Source organism: Cavia porcellus, unplaced genomic scaffold, assembly GCF_034190915.1.
Source record: "Cavia porcellus strain 051 isolate PalLab524CR breed Dunkin Hartley unplaced genomic scaffold, mCavPor4.1 scaffold_1, whole genome shotgun sequence".
Classification (NCBI taxonomy): Eukaryota; Metazoa; Chordata; class Mammalia; order Rodentia; family Caviidae; genus Cavia; species Cavia porcellus.
Window position 1 is genome coordinate 178,466,059 of NW_026947484.1, and position 13,217 is coordinate 178,479,275.

The following is a 13,217-nucleotide window of genomic DNA, read 5'->3' on the forward strand; positions in this document are numbered from 1 at the left end:
CTTTTGCTCTCCATGGTAAAAAATGATCCCCAGAATCATTTAGGTTGAATTAATCAATTAGGTTGAATTATATGAACTATCAATATTCAACGTTACTGACTTGCAAGATAGCAATTTATATGGCTTAAGGTCCTACTAAAGCAATCACAAACCTGAACGAGGGTAAAGTGCTTTCCTTTTCATATTAGTTCTGAACCTCACCTGAAAGGCCTTATCATCTTTACATCTGGGGAAGGTGAGAACTTTGGGAGGATCATAGTCACTTTATTATCACAAGTAAACTCACATTGGCTATCCATTTCCATCTCACCCAGTGCTTTACATGAATATAATTTTCTTTAATTGTACAGAGACAGAGGTATCTAGCTTCTCATATGCTCCTAGATTTGTCCCTCTTGCCCTGCCCTAGCGCTGTGGGTTGTGTAATTCCCTAAGGTCGCTCTGGCTCACAGGTACAACATCAAAGAGTATTTCAAATGATGAGAATCACATCAAAAAAGCCTGGACCCACCTACAGTGTAGAACGAAGTGGACAAAATATAACTCTACAAACTCTTTGGCCAAAGGCTTAGGCACCCAGGGACAACTCAATTATGACATCCCCAGTACTTCTGACAAGGGTATGATGTCCTTTACTTTATAATGGATGAAACTCTTGCTAAATTCAACCTGGCAGTTTGAACACTCTACAAGAGTCCATTCATGTTTTCATCCTTAAAGTTATCTTTCAAGTACAAAGACATAAAAACAATCTGCCATGAAACCCCAGTGATGATAACTCCCCAACTGATTTAATCTATTCTGCCCTCCAAGGACAAAATTTTCTGTGAGAGTCCTGCAGGTGATATCATACTTGTTCTTTGTTCATTCTTTCATGTCATAACTTTTAAAATTTTGATTAAGTATCTACTATGTGCCAGGCCCTGTCATAGGCCAGGCATTGGCAAACTACAAGCACACAGGCCAAATCAGACCTACCATCTGTTTTGTAAATAATATTTATTAGAAATTAGTTGCATTTTCTTATCTATGTATCATGCAGGCCTGCTTTTCCATATACCTAAGTAGCTGTGACAGACATCACTTGGCCCACAAAGCCAAAAACATGTACTATCTGGCCAATTACAAAAAAAAAAAAAAAAAATGGTTGACCCTGTTCTGTGTAAAGAGGATACAGTGGTGAACAAGAAAAGCAAAGTCTCCATGTGTCTCTGGGAGCCCCCAGCTAGAAGACTGCGGTGGACCAATCCCATTACTTAAATTAAGGGGCAGCCCAAGTTAGTTTCACAGGATCACTGCCTTGGCTGTTTCTAGGACTTGCAAAGAAAAAGGAAAGTATGACAGGTGTAGAGAGAGATGTGCAGAAGGGATTTGAAGAGAGGAAATATGGGAGATTAGATTAGTGTAGAAGAGGCAAACTACAAGGATTCCCAATCAGGGGTCAGGTGCCACACGTATCAGAACCACTCGAAACATGCTTGAACATGCAGATTACTGGGATCCACCCAGGAATCTGAATCCAGAGGTGAGACTGAGCTTCCACTGTTACAGGCAGCAGCAGGTAATTCTGAAGCATGCTCCAGTTCGGGAGCCAATGGGTTCATCTTGGGTTTTAGTGAGTGTTGAAGATGTGCGCAACCCCGCCAAGCCCAAAATGCGCTGGTAACAAGTGAGAAGGGAAAAGAATTAGGGCACAGACACACAGAGGTAGATGCAGTGAAAGGGCAGTTTATTGTCTATTAATACTGTACAGAGGAACAGAGAGAAGCTACAAGTACAGCATCAGTTGTCGCTGGCAGTGTTTTTTCTGAAGTCGGTTTTTGTTTTGTTTTTCATCTGAAGGAAACAGAACAGTCAAAGTACACTTCAGGTTACAAGGTACAGCAGCTAGCCCAGCAAGTCTAATTCAGAGTAAGCACAACAGGCTCCCACCCCCTCCCCCACCAACCAACCACAGATGTGTATATTTACAGAGATGCCACTCACCCTGAGTGAGCCGCTAAAGCTGAACATTCCATCAACAACCTACATTCACTGAAAAGCTGCATCAGACACAACATTTCCTGGAACTCCTGTGAGATTTCAACCCCTAATTCAGGAGGAAAGACTGTCCCAGAACCCTGTAAAGGATAGGACTCATCCCACTTGCCAGAATAGGATATTACAGAACTAGAAATTGGAGCTACACGCAGAACAATTCAGACCAGGCTATGCCTGGTGTATTAAGGAGCTGTCATTGCAAAATCAAGCAATTGGACAGCTCCCTGCCTACCTCATCTGGAGGTCAGGAGGTTTCCTTAGAATTAAGAATAAATTGGCTCTCTCTTAGCATCTTCAAGCAATTGTATACAGTAAGTCCTCAGCATATGAACATTTGAGTTGTGAACTTTCACAGGTAGGAAAGGATCTCATTTTTAAATGTTTTATGTTGCATATATTTGGTTAGAAGTGTATAACACAAATTTCTTTGGACTTAGGTGTGAATCCAATTTACAAACATAACTTCATTGTAAGTCGAGGATTTACTGTATTTCTTTCATTTTTGCAATGATAGACAGCAATGTTCAAGAGGAGTTTGAAATGGAGTTGCTAGAGGGATTCTGGTGATGGAGGAATTAAAATTATTTGCATAGGAACCACATTCATTATTTTTCTTGAAATGGAAAGAATGTTTATGATTTTTGCCTTCCTGGGGAAATGAACTTGGTCTCTTAGGGAAGAAACAAATGCTGCTGGGAAAATATGTGGAAAGACTTTGAAGTTTGACCCCCTGTGTACAGGAACAGGTATCATTAAATCTTCATGGAACTCAGTGCGATCACGAAGAGAATTCAGAAATTTAGCAGCAAATTGGGGAAAAATTCAAGAACTCTGGAATTTAGAATATCATTTAATGATCTATAAAGGCAATTCTTTCCTATCTCTACTTAAGTCTGAAAGTATGATGTAGCCCTGGTGATATGTATAAGGTGAATTAAAGCCTGGGAAGCTTTATATTACTGGTTTATACATTTACATGTGGGCTGTGGATGGCCAACTGCTCCTGATTCATCAGTTCACATCTATGACTCCAATGTACCATAGTTGAGGGTTCCTTAACCATTAATGTAGCAATCAGTCTTTAAACATGTAAAAGAGCTGGACTTTGATCATTACTAGGCTTATTTTACATATAAAAGACCCATCTCCTTTCAAAAGATCATCACACATTATTTAAACTACAGCCCCAAGAGCGATCAAGTCATATGACACCATGTATCTAATGGCAGGGATAGAAAACTCAACCTTACAGCCTAAGTCTGTTTGGAAACATTGGATTTGATCCAATAGCAGTGCAAGGTCAGGTTGCAAGACCTTTGCTCATGCCTCCAAGATATGAGCTAATGCTATAGAACTCACCAGAAAGTAATCTTAATGGAATGGAGAATAACTCAGTCAGTCAAGGGTATTTTCAAACTCAAGCTCCATAACGCATATAGATTTCATTATAAAAATATTATTCCTTAAAAAAATACACAAATGTAAAATATTCCATTTCTATAGCCACTCCTTACTTCCAACCATATCGTGCTACTCATCTAGACTACAATGAATAGACATAAACCCTCAGGGATGGCTCCATTTGAGTCCCTCAGTCCTGCTTTTATAACCCAAGCCAACTGTGCTTTCAACTGTGCTCCCAGACCCAGAGCAGGGGTTCACAAGTTCATTTCTTATGAGCAGTGGGAAAGATTATGAGGAAATAACCCAGGAGTTCAGGAGTGCAGGAGGCCATGCACTCCACACGATCTGCCCCAGGAATGTTAGGATGTGATTCTCTAGGCTCAGATAGGGACACAGGAACATGTGTGGGTGGTAAAAGGGCAGAGGTAAAACCCAAGCTATGCCCACTTTCGCCCCTCCGGGCTGCCCCTGCAAGGTTCTGCCTGAGGCTCCAGGGATGAAGTTCACAGCTCTGCAGAAGGCTGTGTTGGAGTTGGGGGAGAATGTTGTGTTAATACAGCTTTGGAATACAACCTGCATTTTTTAAAACAGGACACCAAAGAACATAAACAGTGATACTAAGGCAAACTATCAAATGGCACATCAGAACTCTTTTTGTCATTCATTTTGTTGACATCACAAGGCAGATACAGTCTGTAAACATATATGCTATACAGTACATTAACCATAGGAAAATAAAAAAGAAAGCCACCCTGTACTTCTTTTTTTCTGTAATTCTGTTCTTTCACATAAGGACTGCCTGAAGTCTAGGAAGAATTGTATGATTTATGGGATTTTTTTTTGCTAAAATGTAGTGAATTAAAAAAAACAAACTAGCCCCCAGTGACCACTAAAAGGCAATGTGGGGATATGACCATTTACACCTCAACCTGTAGAAACTTAGAAAATAGTCACAAAATATAAAAAAGTCATTGATTTCAGGAAACATTCTGTTTTCCTGCTTAGTAAAAGACAACACGCTGGAAAATTATTATTATCATTATTATTTTTTACAAAAGTTAAGGCTCTCCAGATCTGATGCAGAAAATCTGTGGTCCCCAAACTTATATAGTGTATTCTGACACTGACAGCAACCTTTCTGTGCAACAGCCCTGCCCTTCTCATGTTAGACTGGAGCTCAGAGGGGAAGCAGAGGCCTACTTTAGATATATAAAAATTAAGTTGGGGGAGATGGTCTAAGGATCCCCACGGAAATTTCCTTTTGAAATTCTTATTGTACGTCTTTTACATTCAAACAATATTTGTTTTGTTTTTGCTAAAATGGAAATTGCTTCAAGAAATTTGCTGAAGCTACAGAGACCCAGATACCTAACTGCACTGTGCTCTTAATTAGCAATTTTTCTTTTTCCTTAGAAAATGCAAAAGGTTTTCCTGATAAGTCAGAAGAAAGCTACATAATGAAGGGGAACTATAGCAGGAATCAAAGATCTCATCTTGCGCATTCTTTGGAGCTGTTGCTTGTTATACACTGGCAGCTCCAAGTTCCTGTGGTGTTTCCCTGACCAAATAGGACCAAACAGGACAAAGGACATTTTCTGGTTCCAGCCTCATCAATGGAGCTGAGTAGACCTTCCATTAAAAATGAGGAGCTTTTAAAAGATTGCATATTTATAATTTCTGAAACTTGTCTTAAATATACTGAGAATTTGTGGTTTCGATTACAAATATGCACATTGCAAAAATACATGTGATTGCTCACTTTGGAATGGTTTGTGTTGTAAACTAACGTCACAGGAGATGGCAGTGCATCCACCAGGGAAGGGCCCTTCCGGAGTTAAACTCTCCAGTGGGCCCAGTGGTAAACAGAGATGACTGACCTTCTAGATGTTATATAAGAACAATAACAAAAAACATGCCTTCAGTGTGTGTTCTGCCTGTTTGTCTTATTTTAAATGGACAGGGCTATGCTTTTTAAAAAGGAAGGGCTGATATAACAGTTCGATCTGTAACTCTTGTAACATGTTTCCTTCCCTCCTTTTGGATACCCCTCGGCTCATTGGTGTTAAGTACAGTGACTGACAATTTCCAAGGGTATTCTGTGGTCCCTTGCAGTAGGATTCTATAGGCAGTGAAGGGAAATAAGCTGTTCTCCCATTTGTGTCCAACGTTTTGTCTCAGAGATGACATCATATCTCAAGGAAATTCTGTTGATAGGTATCAGTTTTCCCTTTTTTATAAAAATTAAATCCTGACCAAAATGAAATATTCTACTTGCATGTACGAAAAACACCACAAAATAAGCTGGAAAAGGTGGAATTCTGAAGCAAATACATGTGTATTAACATTTCAGAAAGTAGTCAAATAGAATTAACTATAGAATTGGAGTTTCCCGAAAGTCTGAATAATTTTAAGAATGCACTAGAGTCTTAAGAAAATCATACTTTGATTTTGTCTACAGGAATTTCTCTACGCCTTTTCCTCTATCTCCAGTGGTAGGCAGCATTATTGAACATTTAGAAATTGCTTTCAGAGGCCGTCATTTTTGGTTATATAAAGGAAATAATATTATTATGTGTAAAAATAGTACAAGGAAAAAAAAATATCCTAAGCCTTGCCTTACTGAAGACTAAAAGAAAAAGAAATACAACAAAAAAATTCATGGATATACAAGCTATCAAGATTTTCAGGATACATACAACTAAGCTTTATCATTTTAACTATTAAAGGATTTTTAATTAAGTGCTACTGAAAATCTGTTTATAAAATTTTTTAAAATATTCCCTTCTCCATATTTTTCTTCTCTTTATTTATTTTTTGGTTTTATGATACAGGGTCTCACTACGTAGTTCAGACTGTCCCTAAACTCTCTGTGTAGCCCAGGCTGGCCCTGAATTCCAGGTGATCCTCTTGCCTCAGCTTCCCAAGCTGTGAGCTGGGATTATAGGCATGTACCACTACTCTCAACTCTGTATTTAAAAGAAAACTGATAATAATATTTTAAAGGAAACCCCAACTAAATATTAGCTCAAAAAAGATCATGGTTTTGTAGCTTCTTTACTGATTTTCAAATTAGTTTCGTTATGTAATCAAATACCCTGCACTCTTGAAGGGCGTGGCCCCACACATACTATGATTTTTAGAGAGAAACTGTCAATAGCTTTAGGAAAGGCAGAATTGTCATGGTCACCACTCTATGTACAGCTTCATAATCAAGGGTGGAATTTTCAGCTGTAGGTGGGATTACAAGCCCCATGAAAGTATTGGAGCCCATATCCTCCATTAAGACAGGAAAATAAGAGAAAATATGCATATATATATATATATATATATATATATATGCCATACTCAAATTACTTTCTTCAAAAACTATTAGGTAATAAGCTTTAATAACAAAAGTATAAAGTGCATCCTATCTCATATTATTTGCTAGTCACTATTCCACATAATAGTAAGTGATGAATGAGGGGGAATTATCAATGGTATGTTAAATTGTAGGAGAAGGGAGAGGTGCCAATCACTTTCTTCATGGGTAACTAGTTTACTTAGGGAGGGCAGGTCGTTCAGGGAACAGTCCTCCCTGAAAAATGATTCAGTTTATCAACATGGCAAGCCTGAGGATTCCAAGCTGAGCCATTCCACTCACTAACCAGGCATTTAAAAATATTCTGAACGTTAAAATCCCCAAGTGAGTAGCAAAGATAAACCATGGTACATGTTAGATTGCTTCTTTCCTAAATAAATTCTTAAAATAATAATAGATTGTCTAAAACACTGAAATTATTTTCTCCTTCTGTGTAAATGTCTATCGACACATCATTTTATGTCCCATTTAAGTGATTGTTAAATAATCACTTATTGAAGAAAATGAAATAGAGACTTGTGAGATTTACAGGCATTGAAACCAGGGTTTTAGATAATAGAGCAGTTTATCCTATTACAGTTACTTGGGTGAACCTGAGAATTACAGACAATTCTCCCAGTCATCCAAGTTGAAGCTTGGAGGAAATCATTCTGGAAAGCAGAACTCACAGCCATTATTTTTCCCTGCTCTAACCTTTCATTTGTTTTGATTACCTATAGCAGAGATAAAATGATCCCTTTTGTGCTCCTTAAAATACAATTATTTCAGAAAAACTTTAAGAAATAAAAATGTCATTTGCCCTCTCAAACTGAAATAAGTATATAATTTCAAGCCAAGAAGTTAAAAATAATAATAGATTTATCACTGAGCAAGCTGCATAGGACAAAGTTAGTTGGTTCTATAATGTAATCATTAATAAAATCCTAGTTTTTTTCCAAGGTACTTTCTGCTTTAGTTAAATGTGGTAGTGTCTTATATTATGAATTTGAAACTATGTTCTAAGGACATGTAGATAATTTTGGGAATGACCTGCAACTATGCCCTCAGGCACTGGGCCAATAATGTGAAGTCATCTCTTATTAAAATCAGATAACATAATTACTTTTATTTCATTACTACAATATTCTTTTTAAAAATTTCTTCCCTTTGGTTTTACTGTACATGTGGTTATCCACTTTGGGGCAGTACTAAATATTTATTTCAAGGATTGTTTCTTATGTTCTAGATAAAAAATATTCCTTGATGTTCCAGAATCTCCAGCAGTTTAAGAACTAAAGCTCCAAGAAGCTCGCTCGTATTCCACTCAATCTGTCTTTAGTACTTGACACTGAGAAGATGAATCTTTGTTCATCTTTCAGCCTTTACATGTTCAAATCTTTTTGAAGGGTGGAGAAATAAAACACACTTTGTCATGAGGACAGAAATAAAGGAGTACAAATGCAAGACTGTCATCAACTGGGCACGTGAGATGGACAGTTAATACATACAGCACCATGCTGGATACAGCGGGAGCATCAGAGCAACCACTGCAGGTCGGAGAGACTGTTTTAGAAATATGGTCACTGCAGAGATACTTCTCAAAATGATCACCTCATTGAAAATAGATGAACATGATCAGAAAATATCGATGAAAAAGAAAGCAATATAAAAATTTACACTTTTTGAGAGAATAGAAGCAGGGCTCATGGATGGGCCTCTCTAAGCTTGGAGATCACTATTGATGTTTGCAACATTAGTTGTCTCATGTCCTCAGAAAATCTAAAATGGTGCTTCTTGTATAAAGAGTTCATCAGTTAAGCCATAGAAAGAGAGAGAATTGCTGATGAGCAGGTGAGATGCTGCCTCCCTACCCTTCAGCCGTGACAAGCACTAGGTTCTTTGCATTCACACCAACTTCATTACAGAAGGAAAGCCATATATGCACAATACTGTAATCTGGAAGCTTCTGTAAGGCAGCAAAAAGCATCTCCCTAGAATGGACAGATTAAGTAAGGTCCACTTTTGGCTACACTAGCAATCGATTGGCTAGAGCCCACAGCATTTTGCCACACAAGATATAAAAACATAGATCCACAGCAAGGAGGCAAGTGGGAAGTCAGGGACATGGCAGTGTGTGTGTGTGTGTGTGTGTGTGTGTGTGTGTGTGTGTGTCTGCATTACCAGAGCACACTACAAAATAAAACCCCCGGTGCCAATGGTTCAATTCCAGTCAAGTAAATTAAGGCTACTAGAGAACTGGTTGATGTGAAGAGTCCATTCCAATGGAGCAGTAAGGAACTGATTCTCTCTTGAAGACACAAGGAAAAGTTTAGAGGAAAAGCAAGTTCTTGGAAAAAATGAAGCACACACATGCACGTTGTTTCTCAGGTGAGGAAAAGAAGAAAAAAAAATTAAGAGAGATCAAAGCAATCCAACTGCAAGGCAAGGCAGGTGTTTGCTTCCAGTTCACAGTATTGCAGTTAGTGGAGAGTGAGGTCTACAGAGGTGCTGGAGAGTAGAGGCTGCCCAGAAGAAAAGGGAGGAAAGAAGTGGTCACATGACAACACAGCATTGACAGCGCTTTTTCTTTTGGGTACCTGGGGCTGGCTCGGTGGCCAGGCTCTCTTCCTTCCCTTCTGGGGATGAAGGTTCTGTGGTGTCTGAGAGTGGCCTCCCAGACACAAGCTCGGCTGCATTCCCATCAATGGTGGACACATCTGTCACTGTCTTCTCTCTTAATGACTTCTCATCGTCTTCATCAATGAGGACCAATTCAGCCTTGATGGTTTCATCATAGCCTAGCACCTTTTTAGTCTCCTCTTCATCCTCGATATTTTGGTAGCCCATAAAAATCATAGTGACTGGTTGATCCAAGTTTGCCTCTGGCTCTTCTGTGCTGGGGGCCTGCGTCTGCTGCCCTGGGTTCCCAGAAGCGTGATCTTTCCTAGACTTATGGACCATTTCTAACTTGGCTTCTTTGCAGAGCATGTGATCCTTAGGGTGGCCGAGGCTCCCATCTGCAACCACAGTTCTTTCTGATACAGGCCCTTCTCTTAAGCTTGATTGTCCGGCCTTCTGAATAAGCTCTTCGACATCCTTTGCACTTAATCTGTGCACTCCGTTTTCTACTATGGTGCCTCCTGAGTGCACCTCATACACTACTTTGGTACCGTCATCAAAGACTTTGACTCCTCTCTGATGGACCCCCTCTGGGCCAATGGTAGATGCAGAGAGAATCTTGGTCTCTCCTGTTTGTTTGTCTTTCTCCACATTAATTTCCATGGCGTACACAGCTTGAATGAAAACAAGAGAAAGGAAGTGCATGTTACAACAAAAAAAGCCAGTGATTGGTTAATTGCCAAACAGACAAAAAAAGGTTTTGTGCCCTTTCTATTCTAACTACAAGTATCCTGAGTGTTAGAATGAGGTGCACGTTGTGAACAAAGACGGTTATAGATGTATTTAACAGCAAGCTTAATGCACTGAGGAGACAGATGACACATCCCTATATCTCAATGGCACTCATACTTGTAAGAGAAACCTGATCAAATTAGGCCATAGTGGATTTCGGACCTAGATGGGAAGAACTACAGGAAAGTAGGCAGCATGCAAATTTACCCTGATTGAGGGTTCCTAGACTTATGTCTAGGAACAATTTTAATTTTAAAGCACGTAGTTATGTCTCATTTCCAAAGTCTGAAAATTTTTTTCCCAATTCTTTCATCAAGTGTCCTACTTTTCTGTTTTGTTGTACTATTAATGGAGAATATGTCACAGTGTCTGCAGGTAAGACAAGATCATCCCCTACTATACTTATACAACTGATTATTTGGAAAAAGTGAAAATGATGAAACCATTCTTATATGCTCTCGGGGTGAGATTTCTAAAGAAAGAACTAGAAAAAGAACAAGGCTGAAAACCAGACACAGTGGTGTACAGAGGCTGGGAGCTGAAGTAGGAGGATTGCAAGTTACGAGTATTACCTGGACAATTTAGTCTGTTTTAAAAAGGGGCAGGGTTGAATGTAGCTCAGTGTGAAGGCCCTGGGTTCCATCTCCAGTATTTAAAAAAAAAAAGACAAAGTAGCAGCTTCTGCGAGAGTGGGACCTGAGCACAGTGCTAGAGCTGCTTTCTTTTATCTGCACAAGGCCAAGTCTTGTGATTCTGTCCCGTAGTATCTTTCCCCTCTGTTGTCTTCTTTCTGTTCCACAGTCACTATCCAGGATGAGAGCCTCCTTTCTTCCCTAGATTGCAGGACAGCTTCCTTCCTACTGGAGACTGAGTCCTCTAGTCTCATTCTCTCCAATTCACCCCCAATTCTGCTGCTGGTCTGGTGTTCCTAAGGACTGGCTCTTTCCTGTTCTGTGGATTCCTCAGACACTTCACACTTACAAGTCTGTCCTTTCACAGGCTCCTTGTGGTGTGCCCATTTGGGACAGGAATAAACAGGATACCAGACCCACAGGACCACTTCACACCTCAGATTAAGCAATGTCAAAAGTCATCACACTTCTGCCAAAACCCTTCCAGAGCCCTGCTGCTGGACAACGCCCACACCGTTATCTGGTATTCCAAGCCAGAAGCCTCAGGATCCTGCCTGAATTTACCTCTTCTTTCTAATTTCTCACACCCAAACAAGCCCTGAGAGGAACTAATTCTGCTTCAGATGGCTTTACCTTTCTCTTCATAACCATCTCTACCCCCACCGCGCTGGCCCAGGCTTCTACTCAACACAAAACCTTTGTTCTGGGTTTTACTTGGCCCTTCTCTCTTTCCACTCTGGTCTTGGTGACTGCAAATATGGCCAGAGAGCTAAAGGCAGTAAGTATGAGGCTGGATTCTGCATGGCCAAAGGAGAAAGAATGGGAATTTTAAGTGTTTAAAAAAAGAAAGAAAGAAGAGAAAGGTAAAGAAGAAGACAGGGAAGGGAAAGGAAAAAGGAAAAAATATTAAGAATATGTAACAGAGACCATATAGGGTCCACAAAGTGAAAAACATTTCCCAGCTGGCCATTTATAGACACTGTTCTGACCCCTGCCGGCCTGTGTTCCAGTCTCCCACAGTCACAGACCCACATTTCCTGTTGGTTCTTGGGGTAAACACCCAACTCCGTGGCCTGTAGCTTGACACGTATTACCCTTCAGAATCTGCCTGCAACCTTCCTTTCCAGCTGTGTCTCCCAGTCCCTCTTGTCCCTTGTCCTAGACTCTGGCCACAATAGACACTGCTCGGAGGCTTCCCATGCCTGCTGCTTTTCAGCCTTCTCCCCTGTGCCCTGGGCCGTTCACCACTGTCAGAGTCCCCTGCTCCTTTCTGTGTATCTACCAGACTGCTTACCTGGGAAAGCAGATCCAGACTGTCTTTTCAGCTGTATGCTCTGTCACTCCTCCCTTAGCCACAACCAAACAACACCATCTCATATCTAAGCATGATCCCCTTGTGAAATGCCCATCTTTGGACGTTCTGCACATCCACACATGACTCATCATCCATCAATGCCAACACTACATGCCCCTTTCCCATGATCTCCCCATTTTCTATGATCACCCCATCTTCTTTCTATGATCTCTCCATTTTAAGTCATCTTTCTCCTAAAAATTTCTGAACACTTAAAAACTTCTTCGAGAGCACTCACTTTCCACTCAGTACTACGATTTGTAATGTAATGATCGCTTCATAGATTTTTAGGATCCTTGAGGTTTACATTTTTGCCCTGCCATCCACGATCCTCTCTTCCTGCCAGCACCTACCATAGACCCCTTTGCACAGAAGGTACCTGATATGCACACTCATGAAACAAATGTTACTAATGGAGAAGTTTCACTTGACTGTCTAAACGTAGTCACAAGCGCTTTATATGATATTACACCAATGAAAAGGTACACACAGTGATTAACATATTAGCTTGTTTTAAAAAAACTGCAATGATATCCTTCCATCTGCTAAGATAATAAGACACAATGTGTTCATGGTTAACACTCAACTAAAAAGATTATGAAGCAAAATCCACTGCTTGGTTTTCACCATCTCCATTTTGAAGGTTTCACTTGTTCTGCATGAAATATTGAGTTTCCTCAAGTGACACAAGGGGAGGCCAACCAATATTTGTCACAAAGGTACCTGGGCTCACACACAAAGACTGCAATATCAAAAGAAATATTTATCTTGCTTGTTTCCTGATTTTCCACACAAAGTGTCATCGGAGAATAGGAAAGTTATTTAAAATTCTACATGGACTCCAAAAGTCTATTCTTGAAATAATTATAGCTGTGATGTAAGGCACAATTTTGGGTTACAATATCATATCACTATTAGCACACTTAGGGATATATTTATAAACAATAGAAGTAATAATGAATATCAATTTATAGGAATTATCATCCAAATATCCAGAGATGTGTGAACAAAATGACATGTTAACCTGTAATCAACA

General features: G+C 39.8%; 1 protein-coding gene across 7 annotated transcripts in view; it reads right to left on the reverse strand.

Moving 5' to 3' along the window:
- Window positions 1–13,217, reverse strand: part of Palm2akap2 (PALM2 and AKAP2 fusion) — a 461,803-nt gene that overhangs the window by 186,118 nt on the left and 262,468 nt on the right. For 5 of the 7 annotated variants that reach the window (XM_063261006.1, XM_063260999.1, XM_063260993.1 and 2 more), the window contains one exon: window positions 9,382–10,077. The exons of the other annotated variants lie outside the window; for them this stretch is intronic. In XM_063261006.1, coding sequence (XP_063117076.1) covers window positions 9,382–10,077 — 696 coding nt within the window. The remainder of the gene's footprint in view (window positions 1–9,381; window positions 10,078–13,217) is intronic. 7 annotated transcript variants of the gene reach the window in all.